The sequence below is a fragment of the Phocoena sinus genome, chromosome X (genome assembly GCF_008692025.1).
Source record: "Phocoena sinus isolate mPhoSin1 chromosome X, mPhoSin1.pri, whole genome shotgun sequence".
In the NCBI taxonomy this organism is placed as follows: Eukaryota; Metazoa; Chordata; class Mammalia; order Artiodactyla; family Phocoenidae; genus Phocoena; species Phocoena sinus.
The window spans coordinates 90,130,489-90,147,184 of NC_045784.1; the positions used below are offsets into that span (position 1 = coordinate 90,130,489).

The following is a 16,696-nucleotide window of genomic DNA, read 5'->3' on the forward strand; positions in this document are numbered from 1 at the left end:
TAGCAGCCTATTTAAAAGTACCAAAGACCCTTATTTAGATATATCTTCAATATGAGAAATTAGGGCCTGTTCCGATGATAATTACATGCTCCAACAATATGTATGAAAATGTAGTCAATTACCTTCAGTTTCTGTATACAATAATTAATATTGAAAGATCTGACTTCTTAACCTGCACACATAAAATAATGAGATGAAATATGCTATTGAGGAAAAATTCACTGGTTCCCAAGTGCCAACAAATGGCTAAAGTATCTAACTGGGAATGTTAAAGATGCATTGTCTATATGAAAGTACATGAAAGGGAGTCTGCTCTGATTCATTTGCTTTAGGTCATGATTACAAGCAATTTGTTAATACTTTCTGCAAGAGGTGATATAGTTTATGAAGTTAATCTGAAATAATTACTTTCATCACCCATATCCAATAATCCAGGCTAACTGATCAGTTGTAGTACATATTTGTAAGATTAAATTCATGCTAATATCATAGGACATTTTGCATCTATATCTCCAATGTGGCCCATGTGGCCAAAGATGACAAGTAATCTAGAGCATTTTGGTTAGAGAATTGTGTGTATTGGTTCCAAACCAATTATCTTAGGGAAAAATTCAATTGGGGAGAACTTCAAGGATTTTCAGCAGGAAGGATAATTAAAATAGTTTATATTCCTACATGGAAACTTGGACTTTAAACACACAATCTCTGTACTAGCTGAATAGAATACTAAAAAGTCAGCAGATATGTAGTGAGGATGAATAAATGAATATTAAAGCCCTTCTAGAAATATCCAGTTTCATGATGCCAAATGTCAGCTGGATAGCCTACTGAATTTTCATTTCTTTATTTAAATATTTTGACATCTCATAGACACACCATAGTTTTACCCATGTACTTTTTGTTCATGTTTTCTCTTGGATTCATATCTATGGTAGCATTTCCTGAAAGTTCTTATAAAAATGCCATATTTTTTATAAAATAAAATCTATCAAACTGACTTCTTAAACATTTTTGATATAATTCATTTCATTTCATCAATGATTGCTTTGTTTATTTGATCTTTGAATTATGCAGTCATTAAATACTTATTAAGTGTCTACTGTGTGCCAAGCACTATGAATGATGTATATACTTACATATATTCTTCACCTGGATTAACCCCACACACACACACACACACACACACACACACACACACACACACACACACACTGGTAGTATAGTAGGCATTGGAGACACAATAATCAACAAAGTTACACAGTCTTTGCACTTTAGAAGCTAAGGATTTAGCACTGTGTTTAGCAGAGCCCCAGAAGAACTACATTGTAAACAGGAATGGCTTCCTAATGGTGAACAGGATTAAAATGAGATTTTAAAATGGAAAGGACAGTGTGACAACAGGAAAATTCTTCCACAGAGAGTTTGGTTCCCTTTGTCATAACTTCTCTCTTCATTGGTAACAGCATACCTATGGTGACCACTGTGCGAGCCTTCTTCCTTATAACGTTTTGTCTCCATCGTGCTGTTTTCTGGTTCCTCAGTTGAACTTAGTCAGCATGATTTAACACAGAGGAATGCTCATTAGCCTCACCTAGCAAAGTGGTGTTGCTGAATTGCCATTCGGTTTTAAAACAATATTCAGGACTTGCTGTTAACCTTTATTTGCATCATATTGTTGATATTGCTCTATCCATCTTGCTCCTCTTTGTGAGCAACAGCTGTGGCTATTCATGAGGTTTTCTTGGCTGTCTACATAGAGCTGAAGTGCATTTTTAAAACTGTTGCATCTGCATCACTGCTTGCTCACTAGCTGGCATCCTAGACCTTCTGGGACATCTGACATGGTGGCTTGAGAGCTCTCTTCCTGCTCTGGCCAGCTACCATAAGCTCTTCACCTTTAGTTCACCTTAAAGGGACATGACTGAAAACAGAAGCAACCATTTTCCAAAGAATGATGTGTTTCTAGAATGTTATGTACAATTTGTTATCCAGATGTGTTGGGTGTTAACACATAGCAAAGACATCCATTTTCTTTCTCATAACTTGACTTGGGATATGCAAATATAGCAATATTTTCTGGAAAAAAGTCTTTGTAGCATCACCTATATTAGAATATAGGTGAAGCAAGTAAGGATAGGACCAGGGATATGTGAGATTAGGTGTGGTTGGAGGGCAAATAGTCATAGTCAGGACAAGCAATGTGGCAGGAGTCTAGAAGTTCTGGCCAGATGGGTGAAAGAGTCAGGTAGTCATTGCAGTTGGCTAGCTCATAATAGATGCTCAACAAATCACTGTTGAATGAATTAATAAGTGGTTGCATTTCAGGAGGTTTGTAACATAGAGTTATCAAAGTCAGAGGAAACTAGGGTCTAGTCTAACATTATGGAGTTTGAGGCAGCAACACCATCCATCAAGAACAATGAAATACAGTCTGCTCATAGAAATGGATCTGTTTGTCCTTTGGCCTATTTTATTCTTCCAGCTGTGTATCATCGGCAGCTCTCAGTCCCAGGTGAGTAATTATAGCTGGAGAAAGTCAAGGGCCTGCAGGTGCATCCTGAGCTTGATTGGAACAGGGGCAGAGGTGCTAGGATTACCAGGAGGTTCTTACATTAGCATTGCTTATGAACATCCTCACTTCCAAGTGGCGTTTTATGCATAACAGCAGAATGTGCCCCATTTGTAAGCCAAGTGATCTCAACTATCAGGGCAGTCCTTCATGTGCATCTGCTTCTAGGCAATCAAGTACCCAACCAAGGTTCACAGCAGTCTTTTCCAGATAGAGGACAGGCTAAAGAGAAGCCTCCTGGCTTCAGGCACCATCTTAATATAAATAAGCAGAGTCCTGTTCATGTGAGGGTAGTGAAGCCTGGAATCTTACTAGACTTAGAACAATATAATCCTGCCTCAGTTATCATTAGATAGTCAGGGGGTGCTGCGTACTCCTACCATAGGGTATTTATATCTCTTTATATGCCTATCACATATTCCTCTTTCAGCAGGTAGAACCAAATTTTAGTGGTATAGGGAAGTGACTGGCTGCTTCATCTTGTAAATTAACTTTTGGTCAAGTTTTAGCTATATTCTAATCAGGTCTGTTTTAATGGAAAATATTTCTGTGTTTTAGAAACAAATCCTGAAATGTTTGCTGGTCTTTTAAAATTATTATTTGCAAGTAACTAGATTTAAAAAATACTAATAGTTCCATATGAGTCTAGGTTCATTACATTAACTTTTAAATTTTTTTCTATAAATAAGGGAATTTTGAAAACCACTATAACTTTTCCAATGTGTTCCTTCTAAAACCAGCAGGGACTAATACTTTGAGAAAAAACTGCATATATATATATATATATATATATATATATATATATATATATAGAGAGAGAGAGAGAGAGAGAGAGAGAGAGAGAATTTTCTCTTTGGGGAGACTGGCTCTGAGCCAATATAGCAAAGGAAGAAAAAATACATTCTCAAAGCACAGTTAACCCTCTGACTAAACGTGTGAAGGGAAAACCTAATTTGGCAATATTGGAAGGATGTATATTCTGAAACAAAGGGTTCTTTTGGTAGCTTGTGTCAAATTAGTTGGCCATGGATTGAACAAGAATAACAGGCAATGCACTTGTATAAAACCCAGCTGCTGTCTCTAATATTTGGTAATGAACTGCATTTTGTATATGAGGATGACGACACTAACCAACTGGAAGTATGGCATGTGCTACAACTAGTGTCTCCAGGAGTGAGGCTGGATTATTTCGATCTTCCACACTCTAGGGCCCAGCCCCTCTTGGATCTCTTACACATATTTGTGCAAACAAGGTATAGTCTGTGACCGAGTAACAGAGCCAAGCCAACTGGCACAGAAAGAGTTCAAATCCATGAGTCTATTTAGTCCTGCATTCAAACACACTGAGCTGATCATTCACACCAAAAGTCACAAATAATAGTTCTCTTTTATTCTGTCCTCACTATATGTTGCCCACTGCCTAACAGTTCATATCCTACGACTATAACTAAGTTATGTTGAAATGTACTAGACTTCTTATAGCATTGCATGTAACTTATTTTTTCCAGTTATTAATGACAGTCACTAATTATAGTGCATATTCCAGCCTGTTAATGATTATAGACATTTAGTACTTAAAGAGAACCTAATGATATATACAACCCTTTTGTTTTTCTTTGTTTCTAAGACAACAAGGAATATGATGCCTATCTCTCTTACACAAAAGTGGACCAAGATACTTTGGAATGTGACAACCCTGAAGAAGAGCAGTTTGCTCTTGAAATACTGCCAGATGTGCTAGAAAAACACTATGGATATAAACTCTTCATTCCAGAAAGGGACCTAATTCCAAGTGGAAGTAAGTACTTTCAATTTTTGTATTTTAAAAGTTTGGCTTCACTTAAGTTATGTGGAGACTTCAAATGTCAGAGCCAAGTATTTAGATAGTTTTTCTTACAGGAGATTTTATTAAATTCAAAATTTTCCCCAATACCTGTGTTCTGGCTTTCTAGCATCCAAATTTTTTTAAAGGCACTCTCATTTATATTTTAGGTATGGTTTTTAAATTGTGCTTTAATGGTATGCTTTATTATATTGCCTTAGTGTTCTGAGAAAATAATGATCGTTAAAAAATGTGTATAAGTCAGATATTTTTTGCATTTCAGACTTTTTGCATTTCAGATTTTTTGCATTTCAGATTTTCAATGCATTTCAGTTCCAAATGTGGTCTTCTGTCATTGTGCTTCTACTTATACCTACAATCATTGTCACTAATAACTCTGAATTTATGCTTTAATACTCATTTCCAGATTTGCAGGAGAAAATCCACTTAAAAATGAAAGTGAGGCCATGTCGTATGGCACCTTTACTGTGTATTTAAATTCTTTTTAAGAAGTTCTAGACTATGTAGGCTTGAGTGCTACTTTTAAATTATGCTACATATTGAAAGCTATATATGAGCTTACAGAATAAATTCAGGTTCAAGTAAAAATATATACTTTTTTCCTGTTTCTGTTCAGAGTACTGTACACAGTAAAGTGTGAGGTAAATACAGAAAAGATATGGTCCCTGCCCTCGAAGAGCTTGAAATGCCATTGAGGGAACATAAAAGTGCTAGAATTCATTTGCATGTCTATATTAATATCCTTGAGAGGGGGAGATTAAGCTGTGACCACAAATCGGAATATGGTAATTTATACACATGGGCTAACAAAATTTAAAAGCTTATATATTTAGTACTTCACAGTATATAGAATATTTTCACATACATTATTTTCACATACATTATTTCTTTTCATCTTTACAATAACCCTATGTGGAGAAAGAGCAGGTACTGTTATCTTCATCTTACAGATGAGGAAATAAGGCCTGAAAGAAGTCCAAGACCAGTCAGCTGGCAAATGGTAGAGATGGAATAAGAACCTATATCTGTTTGATTCCGGTTCTCACTCCTGTAGATCACTCTATTTATTCCTCAATAACTTTTATTCAGATTATCAGAAGTCTACCATGGTCACTAAACTGACAGGAAACAAATTGAAACAACTGAGTTTTTGTTGTTCATCTCTTTTTTCAGTGTGCATACGTTTCTGTATATGTTTGGGTTTGCACATGAGTATGCACACTTACACATGCATAGAAATAAACCAGACAATATTTTCTGGTATATTACTTTCTACAAATGTAATATTTCCCCAAATTTCTTCCCATGGTCCTCTCCTCGCTTCTTTCTGTAATTTCCTGTATTTTCATGACTTTAAATACCACTTCTACATTGATTGAGCCCCAAGGAACATGCAGATACCTCAGAGTCATTTTTGATTCTTTTGTATCTCTCTCCCAAATCCAGTGCCCATTGCATCTTTTCCATTACCACTTCCACCATTCTAGTATAGGCCCTAATCACCTCATTCCTGAATGTTGATTACTCTCTGCCTTCCCTATTTTTCCTCTTACGCATCTAGTCCCACTAATATGTATACCTCCTTGATCATGTCTCTCCCCTATTCAACAACCTTAAATTCTTCACCATTTCTTATAGGATAAAATCCATTAACCCTTAGCTAAACACTGCTACAGTCTGGTGTGACACTTTTGTTCACGTTAGCCTCCTACACCTTTACAAATCCTATTTATACTCTCCATAACACTGCCTCTGTGAAAAGTCCATAATAATTTCTCTAGCCCTAGAGTATGTGGTGTATATTCACTTGTTTGACTATAAATTTTGTACTCCTTACTCCTGTGATATTTTGTATTATTTTCTTTTTTTAATGTAGTGTTCCAGCTATTTGTCTTATCTTCTCAGCAAAACTATAAGCTCCATGAGGGCAAGTACTGTCTCTCATTCATCTTCATACACCTGTTACCATCTACCAAAATACCTGAACTCAGTAGACGCTTCATAGATGCTTGTTGATTTTGTTTTAATAGTATTGGTTTAAGACAAGAAGAAATAATAAGAATGAAATAAGTAAAAATGTTAATTTTTGCATGACAGTATCTGAAAGGCATTTTTTTTAACAAAGTGAATATGAAATCTAAACAAGGAGCTTTCTGCTGAAAGAAAAAGCATGTAATTAGTAGGAATAGTTTCAGTCCTAATGTGTATACTACTTTTATTTTTTCAGATATTAGAAAGAATATCTACAAGAGGTCGATCAATCATTAATGAAATATCAAAAATATCCCTTTACTATTTTTTGGTTTAATTCCTTAGATTCCTATGTACTTTTTGCATTTTTGCCAAGAGCATCTTGTTAACTATCAAAATTCTGCAACATCGATTTTTAGAGTGATAGTGTACTAAATTGTATTAAAGTAATATCATTACCAAAGTGGAATTTATACTCTATGTCAAGTCACCTTCAGTAGGATTCAATATGGATTCAATTTCTGCCTTATTGCATTACAAAATTGTTGGCACCACAATAGACAGTCTTTATCAACCCAAGTGACTTAAAAATGTCACCCTTCATGTCCGAACACATCAAATTTGATTACTTTTCTTCTGACCTGGAAAACAATGCTTCAACATTGTGCACATCAGAAAAGGAAATAGGGGCAACATGGAACACAGGCGAGTCACTTTATCTGAGACTCAGTAGATGACACTTGCTTATTATATAAAGAAGCAGCTATTGTGCATGGGTGAGAGTGAGACCCAGAGAGCATGAGAGTGAGAGAGATGCATCCCCAAACTGTGTTCTCTTAGTTCTCTCAGATAGTCTATTTTGATGATGACAGATGAATTGAATCAACCTGCTGTGTCAATTTAGCCAAACAGGTGGTAGACTATTTTATACCTCATTGAGTCAGCTAGTTGATTGGCTAAATTGATTGAAATTGATTAGTTGTTTTGATGTATCACAGACAGGCCTGAATGTCCTCCTTGACCGTGGGGTATGAGGCTTACACAAGCCATATTTCCTAGCACAAAACTACAAGATTTTAGTTGAGGACTATAACATGCTACATAAGAGATAATAGAAGGTTGTCACCTCATATACCCTGGCATTTAAAGAACTCAAAATAAAAATACCCAAGATGATGTTATTAGGGAGAAGAGAGATTTTTATAGTCCATAGAAGATCATTTTAGTGTTTTTGAGATTGTACAACAATTAGACTGAGCAGGGACTTGGATCCTGGGTACTCAGTGGTACACAGGAAGACTCCTTTTACAACTAAGCCATTTGGGACAACTATGCAGTTTTTAGATGCAACCACTGGAGGGTGTTTGATTTTAATCCTTCTTTCCTGAATGAGGAAATTCATGTTCTCTGAATTCCGATTTGCGAGTGTAACCTGCAAAGGTTCTTAAAAAGGCCCTTTGACCATTTTTCTTTTCCATCAACATTTCAGAGCTGGCTGAGCAGTCACCATGTCACGATTAACGAGTTTTTCCTTGGCATTTTTAGCACGCATTCAGGAAGTCGATGAAGTATATGAATAATATACTTGATTTACACATGAATGACAGAGTAGAACATTTTGGACTTGGTGTATGTGTGTTATTAAAGAAGGTTCTGTGGTCTGTAGTTGCAGCCATTGGTACAGATTTAACAGGCTATGCTATATAAATATAGACACATTCCTGCGGGGGGGGAAGTAGTTACAATATTATAAGCTATGTTTGTCCCTCACATCTCATTTAAAACATGTTGACCCAAGACTGCTCCTTCCTCTAAAAACTAGCAATGAGGCCTTTGAGAATTGTAAAAGCAGACTTCATAATATCATTCTTGACCTACAACAATAATTTTCTATGAATCAAACTAATGAAGTCTATGACATAAACCCATTCATGTTTAATGCCTTCATTTTTGATGTATCTTCAGTTTCATTTGTACCACTCTCGTGGTATTCCAACTCAACCTCATCAACACACAAATATTTCTAATGTATACAGTTTCAGAAGTACATGAATGGGTGTCCCCCACCCTTCTTCCTCCCCCTGACACCAATGCACGCATGACCGTGAGTTCACAGAAAGCTTCAATATAAAGATGTCACTCTCCAAGGTGAGGTATAGGTAACTGTACCCTTCTCGCATGTCCTACTAGAAAAGTGTCGTTTGACCATCATGGAACAGCACAGGTGGGAGGATTTGACACAAACATTTTTCCTAAATGCTAAAACTAAAAGTCTTCAGATCTGGACATTATTTTCCTGGCAGTGACCTACCTTTCCATTCTTGAGCCTGTGGCCAGGATCTTCCTTATGTTTTCTCAGGTTTGGTGCCTGAATGTGGCAAGAATTTCTACTTTCCAGTAAAAGTTTGGTCTGTCTCTTCCCAGGCTAGAAACATCTGTAGTAGAATAGCAAAAGCAACTTTGTTGCCAACAGGCATCTGAATGTCAGGAGTGACAGGCAACCAAAAGAAAGCCAGAGAGAAAACACCCTACTCAAACTGCCTAGAGACACAAACTTGAGAAGTAGAGATTTTCTCACCCATGCAGCTGCTGGGTTTTGTGGTGTAAAGTATTCTACACAGAGCACATTGTGTTCATAGGGCCTAGTGGATCCTTTAGGAATGAACAGATGTGCTCTGAAGCTGACATGTGACCAACAGAACCCAGCTGTGCAGTTGAGATCCTGAGATTGGGGACATTTTTGGATGAGTACCATTTAGGCTTTTGAGCCCATCTTATCTCAGTGTTTCTGCAGAGATTTAAAAGCATAAAAATATAAAAGTTAATCAACTGGTCAGATGGAGAGAATAGTACTCCAAGACTAAAAGTAGAAACAACCCAATCCTATAGCTTTTGTTTGCCCTTAAGAGAAAGCAAGCAAGGTGCTTAAAAGTGCATGTGCAATACTGATTAACAATTATAAATTGAGCTAGTTCTGGCTGAAGTTTTAGAAAAATCTATAGATGATTAAGTGCACATTAAAGAGAAAAATATCTTTTCAAGTCTTTTAGCTCAGTTTCCTCTTCTAATCATAGGAAGACTATGGGGATCTCTGTGTGAGTTCTTCCTGCATTATTGCACCAGAGAAAGACACTAGTGAGTGAAAGATATTATCGTGCGTATGGCTGATCAGCCATGTCTATTGAAATTATATTTATGAATTTGGCCTCAAATATCAAATTGTCTTTCCATTTGTTTTCATGCTCAAATTTCTATTAGTTTCTCTCACTCAAGAATCCTAGGACTCTTTCAGTAATTTAAGGGAAAATTATAATGTCTGATTACATTCTTGCATGTGCTAGACCTTCCTCCCTATTCTAATCTTCAGTTCTTTAATGGCCATATGATTGTGCTGACACTGAAATGACAAATGACTAGAGAATACATCTGGTGTCACATGATCCCTAGTCACTTATGAAGTGAGGCATGCAAAAAACATTTTTGTACATGGATCTGCCCACCGTCATGCTTCCCTGTTCATCCACTGGTGAAATGCTATAGCAAAAGTAAAGGATTCATTACCAGAAATACAGCCTCCAAACTCAAAACTGTAAATAAATTGTGTTTCCCTGCACTCGCAAGGACTCAACAAATCCATGTTAATGTTGATCAACTTTTTAATCAGAATCAGTTAGAACACTTACACTAGTCAATAGAAAACAAAACTCCTGCCAAAAAATTTAGCCCAGTAAACTATGAATTATCAAGCCAAGGACTTAGAGGAGGGGCCAGGGAAGGTTTTTATAGGGCAAGTAATATCACACACTGTTTAGAAAGCCCCCTACTCCCCTCACACACACCTGACTAAATAAAAAATTTTGTACCCTCAATATCTGTGGCAGACAACACAGATTCTTACATCTGCCAGATACAGAAGCAAGACCCAAAATCTTTAGCAACGTTGGCCAAGACAAAGAGTGAAGTTGTCAACCTGTATCTCTTTCAATAGGTTAGTATTAAGTATCATTATTTTACATGCAGGTAGTATTTTCAGTAAGACTACATTATAAAGTACCTCACTGTATGCCTCTATTTATACCAGAGGTCTAATAATTTTTTACCAAATATTTAGTGCTGAGTAATACACTTTTTTTGATACATGTGAAACCTGTATTATTTTTGCTGGTTTTTCCTCACCAGTCATAGGAGTAGATCAATCACTGTCAGAAAATGTCTTGATTTTAAGTATTGACATATTAACCCATAGGTTTAATAAATATCACCATTTATAGCTATCAATTAACTAATATTCACTAAAATTGGTGGGGTATTATTCAGTTTTGATGCATCCTATCTCACCCTAATGATTTGTCTGTTTAAATGATATTGGTTGTACATAGCTGTGAATATAAGCCTACCAAGATTCTATTATTTGAACCTGGCAAAGTAATAAATTATGCTTTTGTTTACAGACTAAGCATTTGTCTTTTAATATGCTATCTGCCCCTAATAATGATCCTGACATAAGTGGAAGTGTCAACACAAAGATAATTTATAAGTAGCTAATTGATTAGTTTGATAAATCATATGGTTAGTAGGCAGTAGCAAGAGCACATAGAAATTCATGAATGAGAGTGTTTTCCCCTTGTCCTTCTGCCTACATCTGCAGTAGATTCAAAGCCTGACATTTAAGAGTACTGAGTTCTTTTGGGAAAGAATATACACCCCATTAGAAGCAATTTCTTGGGGCTGCCATTATATTCTTTCTGCTTCTATTTTGTCCTTTTATTTCTTCCTTCAGTTTACATTTTGCTTTGTTAATGTGTCCTGTTTTCAAGTCACTTTTGTAGACTGAATTCTATTTTTCTAAATACACTGGAATTTTGGTTTATACAACTGTCTGGGTTTTTTTTTGTTTGTTTGTTTTTTTACAAAATTGTGAAGATCACAAATAGGTTAAGTGTAATAGCTTTGTTTCATGGCTGATAATCTAGTGTGGTTTCATAGCCTTGTTTAGAGAAACAGAATGCTCTCAGACACAACCCTCTTTAGTTTTTTCTGTCATCGTAAGTTACTTCAAATTAAAATCTGCAAAGAAATAATGACCTTTCATTTAAGGGATACTTTATATTTTTATGTGGAAAAAAAGAGTCTTTTAAGGGATTCCTGCTACTCAGTTGCTAAATTTGCCTGAACAAGTCAGGGCAAGATTTAGCGAGTATTCTTATGTGCTGTGGATTTAGGGATTTTTTTAAAAAACATTTCTTTATTATCTCTTCGTGGTAAGAAACCTTTTAAAACGGTTTCTGAAGTTTTCTAACATGTCTCCCACAAAACCACAGCCCTACCATGACAAACACCACTGCCTGTCATGGACTACACTAGCTATGGACCAGCAATGCCTTAACTTGATGACTGTTTCTGCTTAGTTTATTTGGAACTTTTCCAAACCTAAACATCCTGATTGGTCTCTAATTCAGGGGTGGCAACCTTTCTCTGTAAAGGTCCAGAGAATAAATATTTTAGGCTTTGTAGGTTATATATGGTCTCTGTTGCATCATATTCTTTATTTCTTTTACAACCCTTTAAAAATGTTTTAAAAAATCATTCTTAGCTCACAGGCCATACAAAAACAGGACATGGTCCTAATGGATCAGGCTCCAATTCACAGTCATTGGATACAGACATGCAACCCCAGGGTAAGGGGAAAATTATTTTGGGCACTTGCTGTGTAGGAGCCAGCAACGACTGCCCGGCTAAAGATTAGCAAGTAAAAAATATTAACTCTACCTGTTGGGTCCCTTGCTAATTTATTTATACTTTTCATGATATCTAGGTCCTTGTTTCTTCCCAAAGATAAAGAGACAGAAAGAAAAGATTTAGGAAGGGAGGGAGAAAGGGGGCAAAGGGAGATAGGCAAAAGAGGAAGGGAGAGTAAGACAAGGGAAAGGAGAAAAAAGTGAGAAAGAAAGCAAAGAGGGAGGTAAAAGGACAAGAGAGACAGCACAGGAAAAGAAAAAAAAAAGAAATGGAGAAAGAAAGAGGAGCAAAGGGGGTGAGAATAAGAAAAAAAACATAGAAAAACAGAGAGAACAAGCCAGAATATGGAAGCTAGGGCACAGTCTCTCCTTCTTTTCCTGAGAGCCAGGCAGCTCTTAGCGGCACCTCCCCAGCTGCTTTCAAACATTGAGGTTGCTGCCCAGCCACTGATCACCATCCCAAGAAGTGAAATGTGGGCTTCACATCTGAAAACTTCCACTTGGTTTTTCACCAAGTGAAATGGAACACGAAATTCAGGGCCCAAGAAAATGGCTCATGTTTTCTTTGGGACACTTGGGCTGTGTCTACCCAGGGAAAATTTAGATGTACTGACTGACTGACTCCAGTGCATATGATTAATGTATATATAGGGCAAACCAGGATAATTCAGACCTTTTTTTCTTCCAGAGCAGGTTTTCAGCCGGAATTATCTGGATGGTTGCCTCAACTCTCCACTAGGCTTTGCCAGGATAAGCACAGCCAGTGTAGTATGCAGGAGACAGGGACCACTCCCTCTTTCCAAGGTTCCCTTCAACACCCACACCCTGTGCAGCCGAGTGTAGTGGGATCCGTCCTGACAGGCATTCCTTCTGGGGGCAAGTGAAAATTCTGTTTAATGAATCTCTAAGAAGCCCCCCAAACCCTAAATTTTGCATTCTGCTTAGCTGTCAAATGGCAAAGTGTAATAGAATGGTGAAGGGGGAGAACAATATTAATGCGGAAAAATGTTGTACCCTGTTCCCTTCCCCAATCGAGAAAGAGGATAATAAAGCCAAAGCCTATGACTTCCCAGTCAAATCATTAGTGTGTATGTATATAGTTTCTCTTATGACTGAACGCTTGAGTTGTAATTTTCTTGAAATGGATAGAGATATGTATAGCTATATCTTTTGTTTTTAAAAGTATATTTTAAAAATAAACTACATCCCAACACATAGAAACAGTGTTGTTCATAGAGGTATAGTTTCTGTGACAAATGTGCTCCTGCCAAGGTTTGTACAGATCAATTTTTAAAAATTAAATGTAAAGCTACAATTAATGAGGGAAGAATGCTACTTGGAATAATTCCTCAGTAAATCATTTGGTAAGGAATTCTTCTGTAAAAATAACAATTAACTCATACATAACCTGGTAAAACTGTGTTTTCATGGACTCCTGCACTTATACCATGTATAAGTTTGGGGTTTGGTTTTGTTTCGTTTTGTTTGGAGGAAAGGTGAAAAGAATAATGGGAAAGATGCATGATAGTTTATTTTACTGTATCTTACAGATCCAACTTCTAATGATGAAGCTTCCCACATAACTTCTTTCTTTTTGGGAGCAGAAAGAAAGGAAGAAAATGAAGAGTCAGAGCTGTTGATACATTGGGATAATATTTTTCCACTCTATTGAAACTTTCTACCTTTCCTTCCATTCTGTTTCACCAGTTCTCTAAATGACAATTACAGAGTGATAACTTCCCCATTGCTACTTGTGTGGTATTTTTGTTTGTTTTTTTGTTTTCATTTTTATTTTTTGCTGATTTCAATGCTGATTTTTTTTCCTTGAAAACGTGATCTCTAAAAGAAAATGCATAAAATTCTTAATGGGTTCCCTCCCCACTTAGAAGTTGCCTTATTCCCTCAGATACAGTCTCTGTAACTACTGCATGAGAAAGTCCTGAAATGTATTAAGTAAAAACCAAAACAGCAGTAACAACAAATTGTTAAATGGGCAATTCTCTGTGTATCTCTCAAAAAGATTTTTGTTTATCTGTAGGGTGTATAGAAAATTTGCTCTTTTTCACTTGTGAAAGTGTTCTTGCTGCCAAATGGTAGAAATAAAACCCTGGAAAAGAGAGATCATCTGTAAAATATGCATCTGTAAAATAAGTTTCTCTTTTCAAATGGCTTGTACTGGGCTGTTTGGTGGCCCCTCACTGTGTACTGGACGTGACTCCTTGAAAGCAGTCTGTAACCTTGGGCAGATTTGCAGTGACAAATGTTGCTATGCTTCTGTAAGCACTGCTTCTGCTAGAGGGCACTGTACATTAGACAAGGCCTTGTGCTCTGCTTAGTAAAGACAGCTCTCTGTTGCAGCACCTGTGTCCAAGTCTCCATTTGTTAACACATGTGTGTGTTTCCCTTTTTGGAGGATAAGACTTTGGGAAGCACGGTTGCAAAAGGATTATTCCATGGGATAAACAAATCTAGAGTTCGTTGAGTGTTTTTCTACTAGGAAAAGGACATAACTTGTTCACCTCACTTTCAGAATTGTTCCACAAAGTAGAGCAAAGACTTCTCAGTTGATAGACTCCTCCCCCTTTACTCTTCTTTCCACACCATCCCCCACCTCTGACTCCACCCCTCACTCCTCCTCTGAACAAAGAGCAGCTGGTTCAAATTAAACTCATGGGCGCACACACACACACACACACACACACACACACACACACACACACACCACTTCCCTACCTCCAGGTTTGAAGGGTAAAATGGAGAATGTAAGGTTGCAAAGAACAGAAGGTATTCTGAGAAACAAGCTAGGATTGTAGAAGAGATTTTCTACCATCTCTATCACATTATCTTTGAAGCATTTATATATTTTTATATATATATATTATATATATATTATATATACATAGACCCCCTACTTGTTTAGTAGTTGGAAACTGGGGGAAAAGCAAACCAAACCCATAAATACAGTGACCTTCATTAAAAGGTTCCATTTCTCTTTTCATCAACCCGCTGATTGCTTGTTCACCTAAGAGTACTAGCCTTGAAGCCTGCCTTGAATTAAATGATTAAGTAAATAAAAATAACTGAACTACACCTAAGCTCTTAAGAAGTCAGAGTTTATATAGCTAACAGAACACTGTAAGTAATGATGAGGGGAAAGAAAAGTATTAGAAGATTTTTTTTCATTTTTATTTTTAAGGCAATGAGCCTTCTGAGTGTGCAATACAAGAAAAGAAAATGTGATGTACCTTAGTGAAAGACTGGATCTTTGCTATACTAGGGTGCAAATCTAATGCTTTAAAGACTGGAAATGTCTTTGTTTTACTTTTTCTCTCTTTCTGTGATTTGTAGCCTACATTGAAGATCTCACAAGATGTGTTGAGCAAAGCAGAAGACTTATTATTGTGCTAACTCCAGACTATATTCTCAGACGAGGATGGAGTGTTTTCGAATTGGAAAGTAGACTCCATAACATGCTAGTCAGTGGAGAAATCAAAGTGATTTTGATTGAATGTACAGAATTAAAGGGGAAGGTGAATTGCCAGGAAGTGGAATCACTAAAGCGCAGCATCAAACTTCTGTCCTTGATCAAGTGGAAGGGACCCAAGAGCAGCAAATTAAATTCTAAGTTTTGGAAGCACTTAGTATATGAAATGCCCATCAGGAAAAAAGAAATGCTTTCTCGGTGTCATGTTCTGGACTCCGCAGAACAAGGACTTTTTGGAGAACTCCAGCCTATACCATCTATTGCCATGACCAGTACCTCGGCCTCTCTGGTGTCATCTCAAGCTGACCTCCCAGATTTCCACCATTCAGATTCGATGCAAATGAGGCACTGTTGCAGAGGTTATAAACACGAGATGCCAACCACCACCTTGCCAGTACCTTCCTTAGGCAACCACCACACCTATTGTAACCTGCCTCTGACACTACTCAATGGACAGCTACCCCTTAATAATGCCCTGAAAGATACCCAGGAATTTCATAGGAACAGTTCCCTGCTACCTTTATCATCCAAAGAGCTTAGCTTCACCAGTGATATTTGGTAGCGGAAAATCTGAAGTCTTCTGAACAGCTATGTGAGCATAAAATTTTCTGCTATACCAAGCAAAAAGTACACCTAATAACATTGAGGTGCTGAAAAGGTGTTCAAAGAAAAAGGCACAGAAATCACTTTTGTATCTAATTTTTTTTTTACATTTCCAGAGTAGTGGGGGGATAGAAGGACCTGCTTTTGTAGTATAGTACGTTGTTCCAATGTACAGTTTTGATTTCTTCCTTAAAAGAAAACAATATTAAATTCTATTCTATAGAGTAGGTTTTATGATACCACTTAGACTGCAAGTTTGGTAGGTAAGTTAATATTTATGAATATTTCAGTATTTACGTGTTATTTGAAAGCAGGAATTTTAAAGACTTTAACTGAATTTGAAATTTCTGAACTGTTTTAAGGGGAAAAGAGAACTTCTATAGAGTAACCAAAAATCAGGAATTATCAAGAAAGAAGTGTTGAGGCATCCCAAGTGGAAGATTGTTTGTAGAGGAAGATCAGTTAAGAAAAAATCTGATTGAAACGTT

General features: G+C 36.8%; 1 protein-coding gene across 1 annotated transcript in view; it reads left to right on the forward strand.

The window, feature by feature from the left end:
* Nucleotides 1-16,335, forward strand: part of IL1RAPL2 (interleukin 1 receptor accessory protein like 2) — a 1,092,642-nt gene extending 1,076,307 nt beyond the window's left edge. Inside the window, exons 9-10 of the mRNA XM_032620989.1 lie at nt 4,197-4,367; nt 15,470-16,335. Coding sequence (XP_032476880.1) covers nt 4,197-4,367; nt 15,470-16,167 — 869 coding nt within the window. The 3' untranslated portion in view covers nt 16,168-16,335. The remainder of the gene's footprint in view (nt 1-4,196; nt 4,368-15,469) is intronic.
* Nucleotides 16,336-16,696: the final 361 nt, after the last annotated feature.